This window comes from Callithrix jacchus, chromosome 14 (genome assembly GCF_049354715.1).
Source record: "Callithrix jacchus isolate 240 chromosome 14, calJac240_pri, whole genome shotgun sequence".
NCBI classification, from domain to species: Eukaryota; Metazoa; Chordata; class Mammalia; order Primates; family Cebidae; genus Callithrix; species Callithrix jacchus.
In genome coordinates, this window is record NC_133515.1 from 103,582,614 (window position 1) to 103,608,201 (window position 25,588).

The 25,588-nt window shown below is 42.8% G+C and overlaps 1 protein-coding gene across 7 annotated transcripts; it reads left to right on the forward strand.

The window, feature by feature from the left end:
- The first annotated feature begins 73 nt into the window (after positions 1-73).
- Positions 74-20,935, forward strand: E2F6 (E2F transcription factor 6). Of its 7 annotated transcripts, none has more exons than XR_013526167.1 (7): positions 74-460; positions 8,420-8,474; positions 11,839-12,055; positions 14,149-14,304; positions 15,755-15,873; positions 17,733-17,880; positions 18,805-20,935. XR_013526167.1 is itself a non-coding variant. In XM_078348513.1 (7 exons), exons 1-6 carry the CDS (start codon positions 353-355, stop codon positions 17,789-17,791), a joined length of 714 nt encoding a protein of 237 aa, XP_078204639.1. In that variant the 5' UTR covers positions 74-352; the 3' UTR covers positions 17,792-17,811; positions 18,805-20,935. The 7 variants fall into 7 exon arrangements, 6 of the variants coding, with proteins under 6 accessions (XP_078204639.1, XP_002758072.1, XP_008979373.1 ...); XM_078348513.1 differs by having other exon boundaries at positions 17,733-17,811; XM_002758026.5 differs by having other exon boundaries at positions 15,755-15,869.
- The last annotated feature ends 4,653 nt before the right edge of the window (positions 20,936-25,588 follow it).

Sequence of the window (25,588 nt, forward strand, 5' to 3'; positions counted from 1 at the left end):
AAGGCTCCGGCAGCCAGGAGAGGATCGCTGCGTGGGAGCGTTCCGGCCGCGGAGGGCATGCGCGGGGGGCGGTACAGTGCGCATGCGGGAAGATGGCGGTCCAGGCGACCTGAGAGGCGCGGGTTTCCCTCCTCCTGTCTCGTCTGCGGCCGGAGCTCCAGGGCACGTGAAGCCGTGGCGCGTTTTCCCGCAGGCGGGACGGCCTAGCCGGGCGGCGCCTCGGAGCAGGCCGCAGACCCGTTAAGTGCTGGGCCCTTGGAAATCGGCGCTTGGGGGGCGGCGCTCGAGCTAGGCGCGAGAGGGCGGGAGAGCTCTCGGGGTGCGAGGGGAGCGGGACGCCCGGCTGGGCAACATGAGTCAGCAGCGGCCAGCGAGGAAGTTGCCCAGTCTCCTACTGGACCCGGCGGAGGAGACAGTTCGCCGTCGGTGCCGAGACCCTATCAACGTGGAGGGCCTGCTGGTAAGCGCCGGGACGGGACGGGCGCGGGCGGGGGTCTCCCAGATCCGGCCCCCTCCTCCCCGCGCTGCCGCCAACCCCTCGGGTCGTCGTCTCGGTCGTTTGCTCCCCCTGGACCAGGCGCTGCCCGTCACGTGCTGCGAACTGCGCTCTCCCGCCTTTCTGGTTTCAGCGCCTGCTCGCAGACGTGGTGTCAGTCTTCTTCCCTTTTACGTCGGAACTTGAGGGCACTGTTGGAGAAAATTGCTCAACTTTGCATTAGAAAATCCATGTTTTTCTCCTTCTTCCAACTCTAGCTGTACCTCTGCAACCTATCATTTGTTCTCTTCTGCCTCCTCTCCCATCCTTTTACTCTACTGCAGCCGTTTAAAACCTTGTCCACGCTTCATATTTCCCACGTCACAGCTCCCGTTCAGCACATTATCTCCCCACCTGTTTGACAGAGAAAATGTTTAGGAGATTTGGCTCCCCTTCCTGCCAAAGCTGATTTTTTATACTCTTGTTCTCGACCAGCAGTTTTACTCTCTGCAGTTTTCAGGGCCCTTAACAAATGCATCCTTTTCCATTTCTCTCGTATTTTCTTTTTCTTTCTTTTTTTTTTTCTTATCCTTTTTCTTTCTTTCTTTCTGGGTTTTCTTTCACCCCCGAGATGGAGTTTTACTGTTGTTGCCCAGGCTGAAGTGCAATGGCGCAATCTCAGCTCACTGCAACCTCCGCCTTCCAGGTTCAAGCGATTCTCCTGCCTCAGCCTCCCAAGTAGCTGGGATCATAGACATGCGCCACCACACCTGGCAAATTTTTGTATTTTTAGTAGGGATAGGGTTTCACCATGTTGGCCAGGCTGGTCTCGAACTCCTACCTCAGGTGATCCACCCGCCTCGGCCTCCCAAAGTGCTGGGATTACAGGCGTGAGCCACTGCCCCCAGCCTCTCCCCATAGTTTTCATTTCTTTGCTGCTTTCTTCCTATAACTACTAGTAATTAAACATTTCCCAAGCCATTAATTCTGGTCCCCATGCCAAATAGTTTGTGATCATTGCCTAATTTCTCGCAGCAGTGTTTTATAATAAAAGATGATTATTCTTGTTTTACGGTTGCCAAAACAGACTTGGAGATGTATGTAATGCTGGCTTGCCTGTGGCTAGATAGTAAGTGGAGAAACTTGGGTTGAACCTCCAAGTTTCAACCAAATGATACATTCTTCACTACTAAAACTGCATTGTAAATCCATCCCCATCTTAAAAGATCACTCCCTTAATTGATCACTCCCATATTCCCTCCCATCTACTGTCTCTCTTCCCCTTCACAGCTAAACTTGAAAAAGTTATTTACACTCACTGTTACACTTGATCGTCCCTTATTACCACCTAACCCACTCCTGGGGACCCCTACCCTAAGCACACCTCTAAGAAGACCTTGCTAACTGACAATTTTGTCAGTTCCATCAGCTGTTGGGTTGTGAACAATCTTGTCATTTCCATCAGCTGTTGTAGTTTTGACACAACTCTCCCTTGAGTTTCCTTGACATTGATACTCCATCTGCTTCTCTGGCCTCTCCTTGTCCTCATCCTCTTCCCATTCCTTCATGTTGATTTTGTTTGTTTGTTTCTCCGGGACAGACTCTCACTCTGTCACCCTGGCTGGAGCGCAGTGCCATGATTATGGCTTACTGAAGCTTCGACCTCCCAAAGTGATCCTCCTGCCTCTGCCTCCCAAGTAGCTGGGACCATAGGCACATGCCACCACACCTGGCTAATTTTTAGTTTTTATTTTTAGAGATGGAGGCCTCCCTACAAGGCCCAGGCTGGTCTTGAACTCCTGGGCTCAAGCATTCTTCCCACCGCAGCTGGCCATATGTTGATGTTATTCGGGTTCTCTTCTACCATCTCTACACATTCTTCTTAGGGGAGTTCATTCACTCCTCCCATGACTTCTGTTACTATCTACATTTGATCCTTGACTCAGGGATTGGGGCACCAAATCCCATGAAATTCAAAATCTGAATATAATTTTGACTCCCTCAAACGTTTACTGTATCCTGGAAGCCTTACTGATAATGTAAACAGTTGATTAACACTTCTTTTATGTTTACCTGTATTAGATACTGTATTCTTATAATAAAGTAGCTAAAGAAAAGAAAATGTTATTAAGAAAATCATAAATAAGAGATAGCCTTTATTGAGGGGAATTAGATCATCGTAAAGGTCTTTATCTTGTCGTCATATTGAGTAGGCTGATGAAGAGTAAGAGGAGGAATTGGTTTTGCTAAATAAGGGGTGGTAGGGGGTGAAGAAAATTGACATATAAGTGGACCCACACATTTAAAACGTGTGTTATTTGAGAGTCAAACTGTGTATTGGTACCATCTGTATTGGTGGTCTTAAAATATGAGAATTTGATAAAAACTCAGCTCACTGTGGAAAAACCACTTCGCATGTAATATCAGCAGATAGAGACATCCCTTGAAATCTTAGACATATACTTCTGGTATTTTCAGTTACCATGTCACAATTCCCAAATCTATAAATCTCCCTCAGGGTTTTCCAACTGTCTGCTAGACTTTCCTTACTTAGGTTTCAAACTCCTGTTAATCCCCCCATCTGAGGTTTCACTTTCCTTGATTTTAGTTAACCTGTGGTCTCCCAAAATATTAAAATTTAAATGAAAATTTAAAATAAACAATTCATTAGTATTAAATTGCTTGCCATTTCAGCAGTGTGATGAAATCTCCAGATGTCCAGTACTACCCAGCACCCAAATCTTCCTTTGTCCAGAGTTCCCATGCTGTCTTTGCTCTCTGCCCTTAGTCTCTTAGTAACTGTCTCGATTCTCAGAACAACTGTCACCGTGCTTGTGTTCAAGTAACCCTTATTTTACTTAGTAATGGCCCCAACGCACAAGAGTAATGATGCTGGCAATTCCAGTATGCCTAAGAGAATTGATGAAGGTGTTTCCTTTAAGTGAAAAGATCTAAGTTCTTAGTAAGGAAAGAAAAAAATACCTTATTCTAAGGTTGCTAAGATCTACAATATAATAAGATATTTTGAGAAAGAGACCACATTCATAAAACTTTCATTGTAGTATATTGCTGTAATTGTTCTATTTTATTATTAGCTGTTAATCTCTTACTAGGCCCGATTTATAAATTAAACGTTATCACAGGTATGTATGAATAGGAAAAAAATAGTATACACAGGGGTTTGGTACTCTTTGTGGTTTTAGGTATCCACTGTGGTTTTAGATACACAGGGTGGACTACTGTATATCTAAAATTAAAGTTATTGCTGTATCGATCAGGGTTCTCCAGAGAGACAGAGCAATACTAATACAGATTTGGTACCAGGAATGGTTCTAGGGGAACAGAATTTTAAGGATGAGTTTCCTTAATTGGGATTTTTAGAACTGGTTCTTTAATCTGATTAGAACCTAAAAATGCCAAGGGCTCTACTTCTCATAGAGAGAGCACTGGTAGCCCTTGACTCGAACTGTTTATAGATATGCAGAATACATGCCTTTGACATTATAATTCACCACTTAGAAGAGGCAAATAATTGAGTGACACTTTCAGACATTTTTGGAAAAACAAGGATTATGATGGCGTTGGTTGGTTGCTCCTAGTGTCTTTAAACAACATGACGAAAGAAAAGGATGAGCTCGGGGATTCAGTTTCATGACTGGAGCGCTACATAAGTGACCTAAAAGTTTCTAAGTGTGCCCTGGGTTAGAGTTTTCTATCCTGTAGCCACAGGGCTGAAACTCCTGAAAATGAAACACAAGCCTTCATCGTGCAACTGGCATATCACAATGAAAGTTGAACTCTCTTAGCCTCGCGGAGCATCTACTGTTAAAGTGAGGGTATTGGTTGGGAAAGAGTGAGATCTCTGCAAGTTTGTATGGGATTATGTGGGAAGATGAGGCTGGACACATTGAGCCCCTAAATTCGGATGAGTCTTGTTTGCCAGAGGGGCAGTAGCATTTCCACCTACAGTGGTATCAGCCTTTCCATCCCTTTCTGGGGGGATTGATTCTGCATTGCCTGTGAAAATAGTAATGGCCTCCTCTGAAACATTGCTAGTTCCCAGCCAAGACAATGCTGATTCTCATCAGGACCCATCCCCACCACCCCTCTTTGCATCTAGACCTATAACTAGACCCAAGTCCCAACAGGCCTTTAAAGGTGAGGTGCAAGTATGACCCATTCCATTTCTAGTACCAAATATGTATTAGGTTTCTCTGGAGAGACAGAACCAATAGTGTGTATATATATATATATATATATACACACAATCATGTACTGCATGATTCGGTGAGTGGTGGACCACATATACGGAGGTAGTCCTGTGAGATTATGATAGAGCTGAACAATTTCTGTCACCTAGTGACATTGTGGCCATCATAATGGTCTTAACACCAAACATTACCTTTTCTATGTGTAGATGCACAAATACCATTGTTAGTTACCGTCGTCTGCAGTATTCAGTCAATCATATGCTATACAAGTTTGCAGCCTAGCAGCAATAGGCTATACCATATAGCCTGGGTGTGTAGTGGGCTATGCCATCTACGTTTGTTTAAACACTGTGATGTTCACACAACAAAATCACCTAATGATTCTAAGAAGATGCATGATTGCATGTGGAGATACGAGAGGGGATTTATTAGGGAAGTTGGCTCATGTTTATGAAAACTGAGAAGTCCCACACAGGCTGGCTGGCTGCAAGCTGGAAACCCTGGGATGCTGGTTACATGGCTCAGTCCGAGTCCATAGCATGAGAACCTTGGAAGCTGCTAGGGTAACTCCTGGAATCCAAAAGTCAGGGAGTCTGAAGTTGTCATCCAAGCACAGACCGGAAAGAGGGTCCCAGAGGATCTGGACTTCGAGAAGGGAGAAAATAGCCTTGGTTAGAGGTAGAACTTGGTCTGCATATTGAAAAATAAGGAAAACTGGAATGAGTGAGAATGTAATAATTTTGAGAATGGTATATTTCCAAAGACCTCTTGAAGGAATATTGGTCCCCAAAACAGAATTGGTACAGAGAAACATCTGTATACAGCGATGTCTAACCAGCTTGTAGGCACTGCTTTGCATTTTAGTCTTTGAAATTCACATTTTCTTTATTTCTTCCACCTTTGAAGAAGCTCTTCATAGCTACACATAAAAGTATACCTGTTTAGATAGGTGGTTTGGAGCAGTGGTGAAATAGCTTGGAACTTGAAAAAATACGCGGTCTTGCCGCAGAAGCTGCTGGCTCCAAGAGAGCTGTGTGCTCTGTCAGGGCCCGAGAGCAGCCTAGTGATTTTCATTTTGTAAATTTCTGCCTTCTGCATTCATTTTGCAGCTAACATGCAAACAATCTACCTACTTACCATCTTTCTATTTATCTGTATATGCTGTCTGCCCCTGAGGGGCAATGGTACTATTGTGATTCCTCAAGAGAGTGTTTTTATGCTCAAAGAGGAAAAAAAGAATGCTGTTGGAGACTGTTTTCCCACATATATCAATATAGCCAATATGTAGTGGAACTGCATTAATAGCAAAGAGTAGGGAAAACAAAGCCATCTTTTTTCGTATGCCTAATTGAGGTGTTATCCCTGTACCAGCCTGTGATCCACTGCCTAGATGAGATGGGTAGGGCGGTGTGGAGCAGAGAAGATGCCCCTCTAGAATGCGTAGGTAGGTAGTGAGGCAGCCTCTTTGGGAGCCAGTATGTAAGACCTGAATTAAGAACAGGAACCTCGAAGCCGGGCACTGTGGCTCAAGCCTGTAATCCCAGCACTTTGGGAGGCCGAGGCGGGTGGATCACGAGGTCAAGATATCGAGACCATCCTGGTCAAAATGGTGAAACCCCGTCTCTACTAAAGATACAAAAAATTAGCTGGGCGTGGTGGCGCGTGCCTGTAATCCCAGCTACTCAGGAGGCTGAGGCAGGAGAATTGCCTGAACCCGGGAGATGGAGGTTGCGGTCAGCCGAGATCGCGCCATTGCACTCCAGCCTGGGTAACAAGAGCGAAACTCTGTCTCAAAAAAAAAAAAAAAAAAAAAAAAGAACGGGAACCTCTACACCAAGGCACCTCTGAGCTTATATATAATAATTTAGGATATTTGTTTATATGTGTTTCAAATCAATATGATAAGGATGAATTTTTTTTCTTTTCATTCAAGAATCTTCTTACAATAGCTGGCCTGTCTCATACTGCTAGCAAGGGTAAAATGTAAAAATAGCAGTGGCAGTTGGTTGCACTTGTCTAGTGTCTGACTGTAGGACCACTTCAGAGTTTCACTGTTGGATACCGTGTTTGCAAGTCACCATTGTTACCACTGTTTGAGAGAGCTGGCCAGACACTGTCCCTGCCCCCAAGGCCAGCATTCCTGGCCCGTCTGTGTGTTCAGTTCTGACAACTAAGTTAATTTTACAGTGGGATTCTATCTTGATGGAAGTATTCCATATCAGGTTAATTTGCTGGTAGATGCTGTGGTCTTGTCATAGAGGGTAAGGAAATCATTGTGCCAAGAATATTGTTAATATTAACAAAGAGCTTCTTAACTGCTTACCTTGCCTTCAGGCCTGCTCATTTCCCAGTCCTTTGCTGTATTGCTGCCATACTTACATTTCTAAACCATTTACTTCATTATGTCCTAGTCTTGTTCAGAAACCTTTGGTAATTCTCTACTGGTTATGACATAAAGTCCAAACTCTTCAGCATGAGTTTTATGTGGTGCCAGCATACCCTCCCAGCTTCAAAATCAAGTCACTTTCACACTGACCACTTAGGTGGGTTCCCAGAAACATGCCGTATATATCTTCGCACCTTGGTTCATTTCCAGCACTACAATCCCGTCTGTTTCTTCTTTCCCCACAGTTGTTTATTCAGACAAATCCGGTTTGCTTGGCAAGGCCCACCTGGGGGCTACCTTTGCCATGAATCCTTCTGTGATTTCCCTGTCTGGGTATATCCATAGTACTACTGTTGATTCTCTTCCTAGGGCACCTGTGGAATTCACTTGCCCCGGTTTCGCTTTGTGGCCAGTTTTTTCTTAGATAAGAGTTGAACCTGATTACAGCCTGTCTGAAGGCACATTAACATTGATGTTACTAGGAGTTTCTGTTCATATGCTTTCATTTTAAGGTTTGATTTCATTTTATTTATATTTTACAAAAAATTTCTAAATATTACTTCTAAATAGCTGGTAAAATTGGTGAGCATTGATAATGGAGCTTCTACTAATTTCCTGGTTGTTTCAGAAATTTAAAAGAAACTTTAATGCAGAAGTTTCTAGTTATCCACAGCATGCATTATTTTCCATTATTAGAAATGCTCCTGTTTTTACATTAATTGTACTGGGAATGCATAGCTGCCTATGAAAGCTTGTGAGCAAATTTTTGGGAACCACTTATACTTAATAGCAAGCAGTGAGCATGTGTTGGTTGAGATAGATCATATTTCTGCTGAGTGTTCCCAAGTCAGGGACAGTGTCGTAGTGATCTTCATGTTCCTTTTATCTTCAGTAGCTGATATATTCAGTAATTATCGTATTCTTTGTGTGTGTTGGGGGGGGTTGTTTTTTTTTTAGAGATGGAGTCTTGCTCTAGTGCCCAGGCTGAAGTGTAGTGGCGCGATCTCGTCTCACTGTAACCTCCACCTCCCAGAATCAAGTGATTCTCTTGCCTCAGCCTCCCAAGTAGCTGGGATTATTGGTGCCTGCCACCATGCCCAGCTAACTCTTTGTATTTTTGGTAGAAACAGGATTTCACTATGTTGGCCAGGCTGGTGTCAAACTTCTGACCTCAGGCGATACACCTGTTTCGGCCTCCTCTCATAGTGCTGGGATTACAGGCAGGAGCCGGTGTGCCAGGCCAGTCACTGTATTCATATTCCCAGACCTTGATATTGTAGAGAAAATGCTATTTGTTTGCATTGTTGTTTTAAAATCACTAAGTTAAATTTTTTATCTTTTTTTCAGCCATCAAAAATAAGGATTAATTTAGAAGATAACGTACAATATGTGTCCATGAGAAGTAAGTTGATTCCTGAATAGGTTTTAGGTTTTGTCGGTTTGAACTTCATATAATTAAAATGATTTGTTTTAAATATGTGAGTTGATGAGAAACTGAAATGAAATGTGATATTTGTACACTGAAATGTAAAGTTTCAAGTTTTAGTAAAAACTCCTGAGGTTATGAGTTGAATAATGTGCCCAAGTGCCAGTTTCTTCTCCACAGAACAGTCTCTATTTAAGGCTGTTTTCTCAGAATGCCTCCTGGTAGAGAAATTTACTCTTTCTTTCTTGTTCCTTATCTTGGGTTAGTGTTTAGGATGTCTGTTAAAGGAGGTAGGGTGTAAGTAGCTCTAGTTCCCTATCCTTCTGGAAGTCTTTGTGATAGGTTGCCCCACCTCAGTTTCCTAATCTCAGTGGATGGATAGTGCACAGATATGTCATTGTGGATCTTAGAAATACTAACCCTTCATTTTTCCTCAGTGCCTGCCACAGTCTCACCCCTAGTTGGTCACCAAGTTTGCTCAACTTCACCTTTGATGTGTTTCTGGCATCTGTCCCATACCTCCAATTTATAATAATACCTAACATTTATTGAACCCGTATAGTGCCTGCCCGTATAGTCACTGTCTGAAGCTGGCACTGTCTGAAGCTCTCTGCATGGACTGTCACACCACCCTTCAAAACATAGGTGTGGATTAGAATTCTCATTTTATAAAGGCCCAGGGAGGTTAAGTGACTTGCTCAGAGTCACTTGCTTCTCTGATGCAAGAGCCTGGAGTCTTTACCACTGCATTGAATTGCTTCTCCTAGTTCAGGGTCTAACTTCCTCTGTAGCTGAAGTTGCTGGGTCTTCTTAGAAGGCAGCCAGCTTCCAGCCTGCATGCTAGAAAAATCCAGAGGGATTTGTCTAATACAGAAATGGGATTATGATATCATTCAACCTAAGTTCTTCAGTGACACTCTGTTACATATGGAGAAAACCCCGGTTCTGCGTATATGTGACTTTAAGTGTTTGTATTAAATCGATAAGTCATTTCATATTAAAAGGAACAAGGCAATAGAGAATGGCTAGAACAGACAAGGCCCCCACAGGCTGTTTCTTAACGCTGCAGCCTCTTCTTCCAGCATGCCACCCTCCTCCATGGCTCAAGCTGTGCCGCCTGTGATTCCCAAAGCACCCCAGGTTCTCTAAGGCTGCTTTGTCTTCTGAGGTGTGGTTTCCTTTCCCTCACTTCAGCCCCTCACCCTCCGTCAGAGTGAGCAAACACCTCGCATTCACCCTGCTGTTCCCTGTGCCCAGTGTACTCCCATCAGGAGGCCTTCTCAGTTCCCCACTCCAGTGAAGGTTTTATTTTGTGCCATCGGGTGACTGAATACCTCTCTTAGCACTTAAGGGACGTAATAGAGTTCCTTATTAGACTATGCAGTTGCTTTGGTTTGAAGACCTCTGTAGTCCTATTTAGATCCCCTCAGCAACTGTCACGTTTTCGGTATTTGGTTATACGCATTCTTTATAAAATGACATCATAGAAATAGACTTATCCTGAGCATAATATAAGACCATGCCTTGTTAATAATTAGTATAATTAAATATATGCTTTTTAAAATTATAATTTCTCATTTGTAATCTTCCTGAGTTTGTTGTAGAATTGTGACCTACTTCCAGTTAAAAATCCTTTCAAATTTCCTAATTTACCCCTATTTAATCTTAAGTGTAAGAATGGGCTCCAGAGAGAAGACATTTATATTATGAAATATGTCCCTTTGTTCCTGAAGTAACCGCCAGTGGTCTTTAAACTAAAGGTGACATTGTGGAGGTTCTGAGTAAGGACATTTCTGGCTGAAGGTAGGATGGACATGTCTTTGAGGCATACTGACTGTGGTGTGCTTTGGAAGTAAAGAAAAGGAAAGTCATATATTCCACACTAGAATGACAGGAAAGTTATTTTAGAGATTATTTCTTCTGCAAACCAAGCCATAGGAACCTTTTCTTAGTATCAAATGTAGCAAATTGGAAAAGATGACAAGATACTTAGTTCTGGCAAGGGCATGAGATGAGGCCCGTGTATAGTGCATGAAATGAGTAGAACCTACAACCTGAATAGCAGTTTAGCAGTGCATATCAGAATTCCTTAAAAATGTCCAGCTATGGCTCAAGCCTGTAATCCCAGCACTTTGGGAGGCCGAGACGGGTGGATCACGAGGTCGAGAGATCGAGACCATCCTGGTCAACATAGTGAAACCCCGTCTCTACTAAAAATGCAAAAAATTAGCTGGGCATGGTAGTGTGTGCCTATAATCCCAGCTACTCGGGAGGCTGAGGCAGGAGACTTGCCTGAACCCAGGAGGCGGAGGATGCGGTGAGCCGAGATCACACCATTGCAGTCCAGCCTGGGTAACAAGAGCGAAACTCCGTCTCGAAAAAAAAAAAAAATGTCCAGCTAAGGGGACATACAATAATTTAACCACAAAAAGATTCATTGATGTTTTAAGCAAAATAGTAAAGTTGGAGACAGCCTGAATTTCTGATATTGGGATAAATAGCAAATACTGCGTACAGTTAAGTATGCAGCCATTAAGAAAAACGTTGCAATACATTCGTTGACATGTCAGGATGTTCACAATATTGCATTAAAAGAACATGTCGCAAAATTGCACGGTCCTATTTTTGTTTTTAAAAACTATGTATATGATTGACACACAAGCATGAGTGTATTAGAGGTGTGTGTGTGTGAAAACCGTGAATCATCGTAGTGAGTGAAGGAATTAGAGGGATAATTTTGGTTTCATTTGTCTATCTGTTAAATAGGGTAGTGAATATTTTTAAAAACAGAGATACCACTTTTGATCAAGGTTTGTTTTCATTGTCTTAATCGAAGACTAGTTTGGGCTCTTTCAAAAAATTCATCACACAACTTAAACTGTGACATGGATAGAGTCGTTAAAAGGGGAAAAAAGCCAGTTCTCTGCCTTTGCTTTGTAAAGAATTCCTTAACTTGAAGACCAAATGAGAAATTTAATTTTAAAAATCATGTCTAATTCTATTCCTGAGAGTGGTGTGGATGCAAATGTAAACTCGCTGCTTTGTCTGAGAAGATGCAGTGGACTTGTAAAAATCCGCATGAATTGGAGTGGACACTGGTTGCAGATTTCAGATACTCCTTTATTTAAATCGAAAGCCTTTGTTTAGACCCGGGATAGGCCAGTAAATTTTTTTTATCCAATTTGAGAAATGTATTTCATAGAAATCAGCTTTGATTTGGTCAATGTGTGGGAATTTTTGTAGATGTTTGCTGTCTGATCAAGAGTAAACAGATGATTTTTTTAAACGAGTTGAGGAATGTTATTTAAAATTTTGCAAATATGTTTATTTTGTTTCCCAGAAGCCCTAAAAGTGAAGAGACCTCGTTTTGATGTATCACTGGTTTATTTAACTCGAAAGTTTATGGACCTTGTCAGATCTGCCCCGGGGGGTATTCTGGACTTAAATAAGGTTGCAACAAAACTGGGAGTCCGGAAGCGGAGGGTTTATGACATCACCAATGTCTTAGACGGCATCGAACTCGTTGAAAAAAAATCCAAGAATCACATTCGGTGGATGTGAGTTGCTTTCAAACTTTTCATGGCTTTTCTTCCCTCTCACCAAGTGACAATTCCATGCTTAAAACAAACTGCATAGTAGCAGTGTTTTGACAATGTCAAACAAAGGTACGACTTCTTGATAGAAGAGGATTCTAAAATTTTCTTGCACCATCCTACAGAGTACATACATTTTTTAAGAAGTATTTCCTCACTTTCAATTGATGATTGACATTGGGAAAACCTGTTAAGGTTGTAAAACAGTAGATTTCACACGTTAAGTGTACTAAACATCTAGAGGTGTCCTGCCTCTGGAGCTGTGGTTCAGTAGTTCTGAGGGAAAGCAGGAAAGTACATTCTGAACAGGTAGCTCAGGTGGTTATGACATAGTGGGGTGTTTGAAACACTGCCCTGATTATTAAAAAAAAAAAAAATTCAGGCCAGGCGTGGTGACTCATGCCTGAAATTCCAGCAATTCGGGAGGCCGAGGCAGGCAGATCATGAGGTCAAGAGATTGAGGTCAAGAGATCAAGGTCAACTGACCAACAGAGTGAAACTCTGTCTATACTAAAAATACAAAAATTAGCTGGACGTGGTGGCGCACACCTTAGTCCCAGCTACTTGGGAGGCTGAGGCAGGAGAATCACTTGAACCCAGAGGCATAGGTTGCAGTGAGCCGAGATCATGCCACTGCACTCCAGCCTGGATGACAGAGCAAGACTCCCATCTCAAAAAAAAAAATTAGACAGTGTCTAAAAGGAAGTTGCTAAAGACTTGACATGATTAGAAGGGATCCCAGGGAAAGAGGAGCTTAAGACATTGATGTCAAGAATGGTATTTATGTGTGCACACCATAAGAAAAAAGCTCTTACACCTAGAATAGGCAAGTATTTTGGGACAGGGAGAAGTAGTTGCAGCAAGTAAGTTCATAGTGACCTCTCAGGCAAATTAAAACCTGCCAGCAAAGACCCTAAATAACTAACTTAGTATTTAGAGGAAAGGGATTCATAAAAGAGGTTATTTTTTCAATAGTACAGAAGTACAGGTTGAATTCTAATTTGAGCATGCTTACTAAATGACAGTAAAAAACATCTTAAGAGTTGAAATCAACTGGCATTGTGAATCGCTGATTAGAATCAGATTTGAAAACTACCAAGCAAAAGATAAAAGATAAAGGCAAGGACCTTTCTCCTTCAAGGTCCTCAAATTTTTTTCATTAAAATTGAAAGAAAAAAACGAAAATAACTGTTGCCTGATCATATCATATTGGAGTAGACCTAATAACTAAAGAGAATATGTATGTCTTTTTTTTTTCTTTCGAGACAGAATCTTGTTCTGTCACCCAGGCTGGAGTACGGTGTCTTGATCTCGGGCTCACTACAACCTCTGCCTCCTGGGTTCAAGAGATCCTCCCACTGCAGTCTCCCCAGTAGCTGGGATTACAACTGTGCACTACCATGCCCAGCTAATTTTTATATTTTCAGTAGAGACGGGGTTTCACCATGTTGGCCAGGCTGGTCTCAAACTCCTGACCTCAGGTGATCTGCCCTCCTCAGCCTCCCAAAGTGCTAGGATTACAGGTGTGAGCCACCAAGCCTGGCCAGAAAATACGTCTTTTTTATGATAATGAATATAACTGTTGTATTCAGATGGAATGCATACACTAGGGAAAAATACAGACTCATCACATTTTAGCAGAGGAACCATCATTTAGCCAACACTTTTTTTTTTCATATGTAGGAATTCAAGTACTATAAGATTGCCACTAACTTACCAGAAGCTGTGTTGTAAGTATAGGACTGAGGCTTAAGCTGGATATTACTGACTCTTAGTTCAGTGCTCTTTCTGCTTCCTTAGGCTGTCTCTGCTATTATTAATTTCTGTTAGAGTGTAATGTATTTTTTATTTTTTGCAAAAGACTGTAAGAGGAACTATGAATAATTTATATACAGGAGGAATAATGGCTGTCTAGAACAAAGACGGCAGAAGTTGAAAGTCCCTACTTTCTGTTGTGGAAAACACCCATGGTAAACATTTGAGGTTCCATAACCTAACGTCAAATTCCTTTGTTATCTCCTAGTTGGTATTGATGGTGATTTTTTTTTCTTTTAAAGAGGATCTGATCTTAGCAATTTTGGAGCAGTTCCTCAACAAAAGAAGCTGCAGGAGGAACTTTCTGACTTATCAGCAATGGAAGATGCTTTGGATGAGTTAATTAAGGATTGTGCTCAGCAGCTGTTTGCGTTAACAGATGACAAAGAAAATGGAAGATATCCTTTAAGTCTGTACGTTTTTAAAATTTCTCCTTCCAGAGCAGATTACTTAGATAGTAGAGTCAGCTTGGGGACTTAATTTATATATTTAAAATATAAAATTAGACCATTGCAAGCTAAAGTAATACAAAATTAGCCGGGCGTGGTGGCGCATGCCTGTAATCCCAGCTACTCGTGAAGCTGAGGCGGGAGAATTGCTTGAACCTGGGGGGGTGGAGATTGTGGTGAGCCAACATTGTGCCATTGCAAGAACGAAGCTCCATCTCAACAAAAAACAAGTTTAAGTAAGTACAAGTTGGTAGTGTAGCCTCAAACATACACAGCGTACGCAGTAGGTTGTTTTAACTTCGGTGTGGCGTTTCTTAGATTAAATTCTGGAAGATGACCTCGGGTATAGTATCAAACCAAGGTCAATGCTGCCACTTAAAACAGTGGAGCATTCATTTTTATAGTCTGAATACTGTAAAGATAATAAATTTTTGTTGGCTTTTGTGAAATTCATGTTTTTCCTAGAAATTTGTAAACGGAAGTTGATTCTGAAACAGAGTGAATTGCCATTGAAGTAAGTGGTGCTTCAACTGCCATTTGTGTCCACAGAAGCATGTTTTGCTTAATAGCAGTTTTCCTTTGAAACTCAGTGTCTCTGGGAACTGGGGAATGGGCCTGGGGGAGCCTTGTCTTTGGTACTGACCTCCTAGGTGTCTTAGACCTGTACACTGTGCTGTTCCCGTGGTACCCTTTGTGAGGGGGTCACTGATTCTAAGATATTCCATACCTCAGATTTACTTAAAACTCTCTAGCAGTCAGAAACCTCTATTCCTACAGTACAGTTATTGGAAGGAAAAGAAAAATAAGCACCAACATTACTGCAGCCAATTGGGAAAAAAAACAGTGCTAGGGAAACCCAGTAAATTTGAGGTAAAATTTGAGACAGTACAGTGAAACAGGACGAAAGAGACTCAGATAGTGAGAAGGAAAATCATTTCGGATGAAGTAATGAACATAACAGTCTTGAGAAACAGTCTCTAAGTTGTTTACACCTTTTTATGGATTTTAGGGGATGAGTCCTGAATGTTTTTTCTTAAAGTTATAGTAAGATCTAGCTTACTGTAGCTGAAAAGGGAATCAAATGAAAATTTGAATTTCTTCATGAGCTATATTTGTGTTAGGGATTTGGACTTTATTAATATTTTTCTCTAGAAATTATCATTATAATAGTATAGCTTAAACTCTTTAGGTTGAGGAAATATTGTAAAACACTACAAAATCTTTGTGAATAATAAAAATGATCAATGAATTTTTTTTTTACTGCTTTCCTTCATTGTGAACTTGTATCTCATAAAAACTAAAGACATTCTAACATTACCCTTGTGTTACTGAGTTACTAGAGATAAATTATCTCCCCAATAAATAGCATTCTGCATAGAGATCCTTGACTGAGTTTTACACTAGCATATGTGACATATCAAGACATTCATAGCATTCAGGCCTTCCACGAACAGATCGTCATTGCAGTCAAAGCTCCAGCAGAAACCAGATTGGATGTTCCGGCTCCCAGAGAAGTAGGTAACCCTGCATTTTTAAAATATCCAAGGCCAGGCGCCATGGCTCATGCCTGTAATCTCAGCACTTTGGGAGGCCAAAGCAGGCGGATCATGAGTTCTGGAGATTGAGACCATCCTGGCTAACACACTGAAACGCTGTGTCTACTAAAAATACAAAAAATTAGCCGGGCGTGATGATAGGCGCCTGTAATCCCAGCAACTTGGGAGACTGAGGCAGGAGAGTTGCTTGAACCTGGGAGGCAGAGTTTGCTTCAGAGCCGTTGTGTGCATGTGCACTGTGTGTCTCATACTGACACTGCTCAAGGCACTTCATACCCTTTAACTTGTTTCAACTAACAACAAATCAAGTAGTCATTATTCTCATCTTAAAGATGAGGAACCGAAAGCTCACAAGATGAGTTATCTTTGTCAGGATCACCAGAATTCAGACCTGGTTAAGGTGGCTTCATAGTTGCTTCTTAGAAGAACCACCAAGAATTTTCCTCTCTTAAAGTTCCAAAAGTAAGGTGTGGTCTCAGCCAGGGCACTGGGGACTTTGGGCTTTTTCCCTATGCCATGAGCTGCTTCAGACTGTAATTGCTGAATCTGGCTGAGCCTTTGATCATGCCTGAGGCTTCTCTTAGAGTCTCATTTCAAGTCTGTGCACATGGGCCCAATTGACCAGAGCCTGACCATGAAGATGTGGGGGTTGGCAAACTGACCTTCTTGTTCTTAGAAATACTTTTATCAGGACACAGCTACATGCCCATTTGTTTACATACTGTGTCTCTGGCTGCTTTTATACTATAGTGGCAGAGTTAAGGGATTGTGACAGGGATAGTATGACTTGCAAAGCCAAAAATATTTACTGGCTCACCCTTTACAGAAGTTTGACAACTAGTTTAGTGGAATGTGAAGTCCTCAGCTGGCTTCCAGTTGAGAGTAACATTAGTTCCTTTTACTGTTTAGAAATATCTGTTAAATTGTATGGGATTTACCATTCAAACCAGATGTGACCTGGCACTCTAGAAGCTGAGCACAGATATTCCCTAGCCCACTTGCTGGGTACTAGAAAGTCATAGCAAGGACAAGTGAGGGTCTGAGACCGTCTGAGAGGCTGCATCTCCCCATACTCACCCTGGTATGAGATCACAGTGCAGTGAAGAGCAGGAGGGAGCAGTGGTGTCTGTGTGTCCAGCCCAGGCCTAACTGCACTAAACAGGAGAAAACAGACTTTGTTACAGTTAGACTAGCTCCCAGTTAAAGCAGTCATTTATAACCGGAGCTGTTCCTTAAGAATTTAGCATAATTCCCAGTAGAAGCACTCAAATTGCCTGATACCATATGGAAAAAGTATTTTGATGAATCCTGAGGAAATTTGAAATCAAAGGATGTGAAAATCATAATGAGTTAATAACAGTCCTTGATAAATAATCCTAACTATCTTTTTGATGTTTTACTTGAAGTATATTTTGATATTTTCCTGTTCTTTCAACTGGACAAAAGAATGGCCCTTCCAGTTATCTCAAGACCTGTTCATTGGCCTGGAAATAGAAGCACATATTTATCCTGTGAGACTATGGTATTCTGGAGTTCTTGGTCATCAAAACGCTGATTTTTGACTCAAGTATGGCCTCCTTGAAGGGGTCGGGTCCTGAGTAGAAAAAGACAGGCCCTTGAGTACTAAGGTACTCTCATGATGGCTCTGAAACCATTACCACAGGATCAAGTATAGCTGTGTTCAGCCTGTGAGTTGGCCAGTGCTTTCATGTGACACAGCTAAGATGATTTTCTCAAATGTGTCTTGAGATTTTTGCAGTTCTAGTGAGTGAAAAAATATGATTTATTATTCATCTTGCCGGTTCCTGTGTCTTTTGCTAGGACTCCATCACAGTGCATATAAGGAGCACCAAAGGACCTATCGACGTCTATTTGTGTGAAGTGGAGCAGGCTCAGACAGGTAACAAAAGGGCTGAAGGTGTCGGGACTTCTTCATCTGAGAGCACACATCCAGAACGCCCTGAGGAGGGTAAATATGCCAATTTTGTGATTAGGGAAATTTAAGAGTACAACAGTATTTTCAATAAGCTGTCATATTTTGATAAGCAGTGGAAACTTAGAATTATGTTTGGTCCCATGATGATACCAGCTTGCAGTGGTCTCTGAATAGGGCAGGCTTTTAGTCATAAAGCAGCTCCACTCAGCCAAAGAGCCTGCCCATGACCTGGCTGGGAGACTTCCCCTCCTGTACATCTTAGAGAAGGGAAGGGGCTAGACCTGCTTGACCCAGGCAGCCGAACACTCACTCAATTCAGCCAACAGCCCGCTCCATAAGAGTTAATCCTCAGTCGCACATTTCTAAGGATGTCATCTCTGGACCCACCTGGCCGGAGCAGCAACTCCATCTGACCTGGGACCCCAGCTTGCAGCACTGCCCAACAGCAGATCCCAAATAGTGGAATTGCCTGAGCAGGGAGTACATCTTGTGACGGCCAGGGCAGAAGCCATTACAGTACCCAGCCAGCATCCGAACAAAGACCCAGCCAACTGGAGAACCTCAGCAAGCGCTGCAGGCCAGGGTGGTTGTCATCCACAGGCTGGACCCATAGGAAGCTCTTTCACTGACAGAAAATACCTGTAGTGCCCAGAAGATGGGGCTGTTGCCCACACTCAGACCACAACTCAAAGACTAAAGAATTACGACGCCTCCAAAAGAAACTAATAAAGTGCTAGTAAGGGAAGGCTTCCTCCATTCTCTCATGGGTGCTTTCAGGCACAAGTTCCAGTTACAGTTTATTCTTGAGCGACTGAAAAAATTAGCCTTGTGCCATTAACTGAGTTTATGTGATCTTGACCAGGCGTCTTCAGGGTTTTAAGTAGTCAGATTGTGTGTTATTTTACATATTTGCCTGTCAAACCTTCACTAAGTGAATTTCTCTCTGTTCTTTTTCAGAAGAAAATCCTCAGCAAAGTGAAGAGTTGCTTGAAGTAAGCAACTGATGGCATTTGAGAATTTCTGTATTACCGAGTTTTTGGGGAACATTTTTTGTGGAGAATTACGTATCAACTTTGATTCTCGGAGCAATAAATTATCCATGAAGTGCTCTCTGCCCTCGTCTCAGTAGCCGCATCATGGCCGGTAGTGTCTTTGAGGAGCTCACCACTTAGATGGCTGAGGAATTGTGCTTTCCACATTTGAAAACAACTCATTTTATAATTATTCACTGCTTTTTGTCAGTGAAATAGACATCTTGCCTCCTGAAATAGCTTCATCACAGAGTGTCATGAAAACAGACGGTCAGGCTGAACTGGACAGTTCTTCTTGGACTCTGCTCTTCCCTTCAAGGAGTATGTCATATATCACAAAAGAAATTGCCTTACACTGGTTCACACTTGCAGTTACTGTTGTACATTCGATAGATGTACACATGAATTTAAATGTGGTGTCTTTGTATATATCTGTATAATGTTTAGGTTACTTACAAATACGTCTGAGTGACACTTTTCACACTTGTACAGCCAAAATAATGTATATATGGAAAGTGACAAATTCTCTAATTTCTTTGGTATCTGTAACTTATTAGAATCCTCTGGATGAGGGTTAAAGAAGAGTTTTTCCAAACTTCTACATGTAGAAGTATCATAAATGTGCTACACATTTATGTTTGTGGATTTAATTAAAGTATTTTAATACGGTTCCCAGTGCCGACATTGGAGTTGGATACTTCTTGGTTTCAAACTGTCTACCTGCTTGCTGTCTCCCAGCAGGCTGCTGGCATGCCCAGTGGCTTTGGGGGCAGGTAAGAGAAATGCCATCAGGTGACAGCTGAATTCATTGTGAAACATGAATTCAGTCATGGTGAAAATTGGAAACTCTTTTAAGGTTTTTGCAAGCAGCTTTTATAATGTTTGTGTATGCAGCCTTGCTCTTCAGTCAGAGGGGTTTTACTTAGGACAAGTTGTACCTTGCCCTCTCTCCAGCTCCACTCCCACATTTTCACGTACCTAGCTATTTCTACCTCATTGGGTAAGTCATTTACCACTCTGTGCCTCAGTTTACTCTAGTTTACCATTAGACTGTGAGCTCCTTGAGGGACTTTGTCGTAATCACTGTTATATCCCAGTGCCTCGCACCATGCCTGGCCCTTAAGAAGTGCTCAGTAAATGTTTGAACAAATAAGTGAGTAAATTGTAAAATCAGACTAATAATATCTGTTTTGTCTATCATACAAGATTCCTATATCTTTTGAATTCAGATTTTAAACCTTGCTTTTAAAGAAATATTTGAAGCAACTTCAAATTCAGACTGTGTTTAAAAAGATTGAAAATCGGGATCCAAAAAGTATTAACAAATAATGCTGAGTGTTTAGGATCCACACACCTCTGAGCTCTGGTGGCTTTTGCCAGTCCTGTCCCTCTGCTGAGCACCAGCGCTTCCTGCAGCAGTGCACTTCCTGCTGGCGTGTTTGTGTGCACCTGGGGATGCACTGTACTTCTCCCCCAGTGGTGAGCCTCAATGCTTTTCCTCTTTCTGTTTTGTTATTTGAAATTAGCCAAAGAAAAGCTGCAGGGGGCACTGCTGTTCAGAATCGGACTGCTTGGTTGTACTGTTTGACAGAATAAGGAATACAGGAGGAAGGGGAGGCCTAGGGTAAAAATTAGGTTTGGGACGAGCTTGATGACAACAGTAGTTTCTGCAGGTCACTCTGTGTCTAGTTCAGGTGCTTGTGGAAAGATAGGTTGGGCAGATATCAATTGAGATGTGGTAGTTTAAACTGATGAGTAGGAGAGGTTATCTAAAGAGTAAAGCAGGCCCAAGGGCATCTATATTTAAGAGAAATACAGGAAGTCTCCTAAGAAGAAGTAATGGGGTGGGTGGGGAGGGAGAAGGCTGCGTCCCAAAAACCAACAAAGGTCTTACCAAAGGTGATCACGCCTCATTTCTGAGCAGCAGTTTCTTACTTGTGAAATGTGACAAATGTTCTTTACAAATTGTTCTGAAAGTAAAATGAGATCATGTAAACGAAAATCCTCTGTAAATTACAGATGTGTGTTACAAATGAAGTATCTCTCGAGTCACTCCATCTTCTGGTGTTTGGTCTCTGATTTTTAAAACAGATAAAATAAGCATTCCATGAACTTGTTGGTGGGCCCTTCCTCCTCACTAACTCAACCAACCTCAGTATCCCAACTCCATGTGCACTGCTTCTTCCTTCAGAAGCCTTGAGTGTTTCCTTCAGGCTGAAGTGCAGACTGTGGATATAGAAGGGTCCCAGCCTCACTCTCCAGTCCTGCCGTGGTACTTGCCTCGCTGGTCTCATCACTGCCTAAAGCACACAGTGAACTTTCCTATCCCTGCCTTTGCTCATCCTATTCTCTTCCTGTCCTCTGTGTTTCAAAATCACATCCGCATTCTGGACCTGTCTCCACCCACGCGTCCCCTTTGCTCCTTTCCTGCATGCAGTTTATACACAGCACGCAGGTGGCCATCTTCCATCCTTATAAGTAGCTGTGACTAAGTTCCCAGCTGCCATTCCATGCTGTCAGAGGCTAAGGTCATGTCTTAACACGTATATGTGTTTCCCACATTAACGTAGTGTTCAAGTATGATATGGTTTGGCTGTGTCCCCACCCAAATCTCATTTGAATTGTAGATCCCATAATCCCCATGTGTTGTGGGAGGGATCAGATGGAGATAATTGAGTCATGGGAGGAGTTTCCCTGCTTCCTGTTCTCATGATAGTAAGTTCTCATGAGATCTAATGGTTTCTAGGGGCTTTCCCCTTCGTTTGGCTCTCATTCTCTACTGCCACCATATGAAGAAAGACATTATTTGTTTCTTCTTACACCATGATTGTAAATTTCCTGAGCCTCTCCAGCCATGCTGACGTATGATTCAATTAAACCTGTTTCCCTTATAAATTAACCACTCTTAGGTATGTCTTTATTAGCAGTGTGAGAATGGACTAATACAGTAAATTAGTACCACAGAGAGTGGAGCGCTGCTGGAAAGATACCCAAAAATGTGGAAGCAACTTTGGAACTCAGTAATAGGCAGAGGTTGGAACAGTTGAGGCCTCCAAAGACAGGAAAATGTAGGAAAGTTTGGAACTTTCCTAGAGACTTGTTGAGTAGCTTTGACCAAATTGCTGATGGTGATAATGGACAGTGAAGTCCAGGCTGAGGTGGTCTCAGGTGGAGATGAGGAACTGTTGGAAACCGGAGTAAAGATCACCCTTGATAAGCAAAGAGACTGGTAGCATTTTGCCCCTGCCCTAGAGATCTGTGGAACTTTAAAGTTGAGAGATGATTTAGGGTATCTAGCAGAAGAAGTTTCTAAGCAGCCAAGTGTTCAAGAGGAAGCAGAGCATGAAAGTTTGGAAAATTTTGCGGCCTGATGATGGAGAAAAGAAAACTCCCATTTTCTGGGGAGAAATGTCAGCTGGCTGCAGAAATTTGCATAACAAGCAAATGTTAATCATCAAAACAATGGGGAAAATGTCTCCAGAGCATGTCAGAGACCTTCCAGGAGCCCCTCCTGTCATTAGCCTGGGGCCTACAAGGGCCGCTCTACCCGCCACCCGCCTCCATGCTGCATTGGGATGAGTGCCCTGCATCCCAGCTGCTTCTGTCCCAGCCTTGGCTAAAAGGGGCCAACAAAAAGCTCAGGCTGTCACTTCAGAGGTGCAAGCCCCAAGCCTTGGTGGTTTACACATGGTGTTGGGCCTGTGGGTGCACAGAAGTCAAGAATTAAGGTTTGGGAACCTCTGCCTACATTTCAGATGGAAACACCTGGATGTCCAGGCAGAAGTTTGCTCTCTGGAGAATCTCTGCTAGGACAGTGTGGAAGGGAAATATGGGATTGGATCCCACACACAGAGTCCTGACTGGCACTGCCTGGTAGAGCTGTGAGAACAGGGCCACCATCCTCCAGACCCTAGAATGGTAGATAGCTTGCACTGTGCACCCGGAAAAGCTGCAGACACCCAGCGCCAGCCTGTGAAAGCAACCAGGATGGGGTGGGGGTGTACCCTGCAAAGCCACAGGGGTGGAGCTGCCCAGGGCTCTGGGAGCCCACCTCTTGCATCAGCATGACCTGGATGGGAGACATAGAGTCAAAGGAGATCATTTTGGAAAGTTAATGTTTGATGACTGCTGTACTGGATTTCAGATTTGCATGGGGCCTGTAGCCCCTTTGTTTTGGCTAATTTCTCCCATTTGGAATGGGTGTGTTTACTCAATCCCTGTACCCCCATTGTATCTAGGAAGTAACTAACTTGCTTTTGATTTTACAGGCTCATAGGTGGAAAGGATGTCTGAGATGAGACTTTGGACTTGGACTTTTAGTTAATGCTGGAATAAGTTAAGACTTTAGGGGACTGTTGGAAGGGCATGATTGTGTTTTGGATTGTGAGGACATGAGATTTAGGAGGGGCCAGAGGCAGAATGATAAGGTTTGGCTGTGTCCCCACCCACATCTTATCTTGAATTGTAGTTTCCATAATCCCCATCTGTCATGGGAGGTACCAGGTGGAGAAAATTGAATATGGGGGTGGTTTCCTCCATCCTGTTCTTGTGATAGTAAGTTCTCACAAGATCTGATGGTTTTATAAGGGGCTTCCCCCTTTGATCAGCTCTCATTCTTCTCTCTCCTAACACCATATGAAGAAGGATGTGTTTGCTTCCCTTTCCACCATGATTATAAGTTTCCTGAGGCCTCCTCAGCCATGCTGAACTGTGAGTCAATTAAATCTCTTTCCTTTATAAACTACCTAGTCTCAGGAATGTCATTATTAGCAGCATGAGAACGGACTAATATAGTGTTCGCTAAGTTGTTGCTGGTTGATAAGCGATCCAACTACATCATTTGATACAATTCCCAAGAATTTTTTTTTTTTTTTAAACAGAATCTTGTTCTGTCACCCAGGCTGGGGTGCAGTGCTGTGATCTCAGCTCACTGCAAGCTCCGCCTCGCAAGTTCAAGCGTTTCTCATTTCCTCAGGCTCCAAAGTAGCTCGGATTACAACCATGTACCACCACACCCAGCTAATTTAATTTTTGTATTTTTTTTAGGAGAGGCGGAGTTTACCATGTTGGCCAGGCTGGTCTTGAACTCCTGACCTCAAGTGATCTGCCCACCTTGACCTCTCAAGGTGCTGGGATTACAGGCACGGTGCCTGACCCTGAGAATTTTTTTTTTAAAGATGACTTCAAAAACTAACAAACTGAATTTGTACTGAAGGAAAAAATGATTACCAAATTTGCCTTTTGCTAAAAGTTATAGCATATCTGAGTAATTGTCCTTTGCTTCAGCAAAAGATGTGCCCCCACCCCCCTCCTTGTCTAGAGGAAGGCTTTAAACTTAAGGCAGCTACAACTCCTTTTGTGCCTCCTTTTTGATGGTTTTGGCTCCAGGGATGCATGTATTGGCTGGGGTCAAGTGAATGCCCAAGGTTGATGGTGCCACTGAGGGCTTGAGGGGCCAAAGACAGGATCAGCATTTGACTTTCATACATGAAACTGTTTCTTCATATTTCAGAAATGGGCCACTTGATGATTAACATAATTAAAAATGAAAATCAGCATAAAACCACCTGGATCATTAAAAGCAACCCATTGTATCACAATGTTTCAGAGTCAGCTTTTAAATTCTGTTAGCACTGGCTTACCCCACCTTCCACGTGCTGTCGTCTGGCTTTGCCAGGTGTTAGCTGCAGACTAAGGCGGTGCCTTCTCCTGGCTTTATCTTTTACATTTGTCATTTCTTTGACCACTAAAGACAGACCTGGTGCCTTGTTGGCTTTAGGCCCTGTTGTCAGTCCATTCAAGTGGGAAAGGGATGATGTTTGGGGCTTTCCACCTGGCCTTCAGAGGACAGGAAGCAAGGGCTCAGAGAAGCAAGGGGTGATCTGCTGAGGGAAGGTAAATAAATGAGCAAAAAACAAAAGGAGGAAAGAGCCAGGACGACAGGATAGGGAGAGAAGCAAGGGGGGAAGATATAAAGGAGAGGCAGTGGGAGAAGGGAGGAAGAGTGACAGTGTGGCCTGGGAGATGGGAGTCTCCAAAGCCCGGGTGTGCACCAAGCAAGGTGGGCATCACGGCAGCCAGAGGAGCAGCCCCAGAACGCCAGTCTCGAAGGCGAGATGCCCGGAGGTGGAGGCTTGCAACTCCCCATGAAGCTACCACTTGGTGAGTTCTGATGTGGTGTCAAGGAAGGATGTCCTCTGTGATACTTTTGAAACAACTTTCCACTTTCCAACTACATATTTGTACGAGGCTGGATTTTTCTTTATGTATGTAAACCAAAACATACAACAGCAGAATTCAGGCAGAAGCAGATAGGAAAATCCATCTGGCGGGCCAGGTGCAGTGGCTCACGCCTGTAATCCCAGCACTTTAGGAGGCCAAGGCAGGCAGATCACCTGAGGTCAGGAGTTTGAGACCACCCTGCTCAACATGAAGAAACTCCGTCACCACTAAAAATACAAAATTAGCTGGTGTGGTGATGCATGCCTGTAATCCCAGCCACTCAGGAGGCTGAGACAGGAGAATCACTTGAACTGGGAGGCAGAGGTTGCAGTGAGCCAAGATCGCGCCATTGCACTCCAGCCTGGGCAACAAGAGCGAAACTCCATCTCAAAAAAAAAAAAAAAAAAAGGAAAATCCGTCTGTCTTTTCGTTAGGCCAAACATTAAAGAGATTTGTGAAATGTAATATAATGCCATCTTCACTACGTT

Coding starts and splice junctions, on each gene's coding strand:
- E2F6 (XM_002758026.5), top strand. CDS start 353: ATGAGTCAGCAGCGGCCAGCGAGGAAGTTGCCCAGTCTCCTACTGGAC. Junction 461..8,419: donor TCAACGTGGAGGGCCTGCTG/GTAAGCGCCGGG, acceptor TCTTTTTTTCAG/CCATCAAAAATAAGGATTAA. Junction 12,056..14,148: donor AAGAATCACATTCGGTGGAT/GTGAGTTGCTTT, acceptor TTTCTTTTAAAG/AGGATCTGATCTTAGCAATT.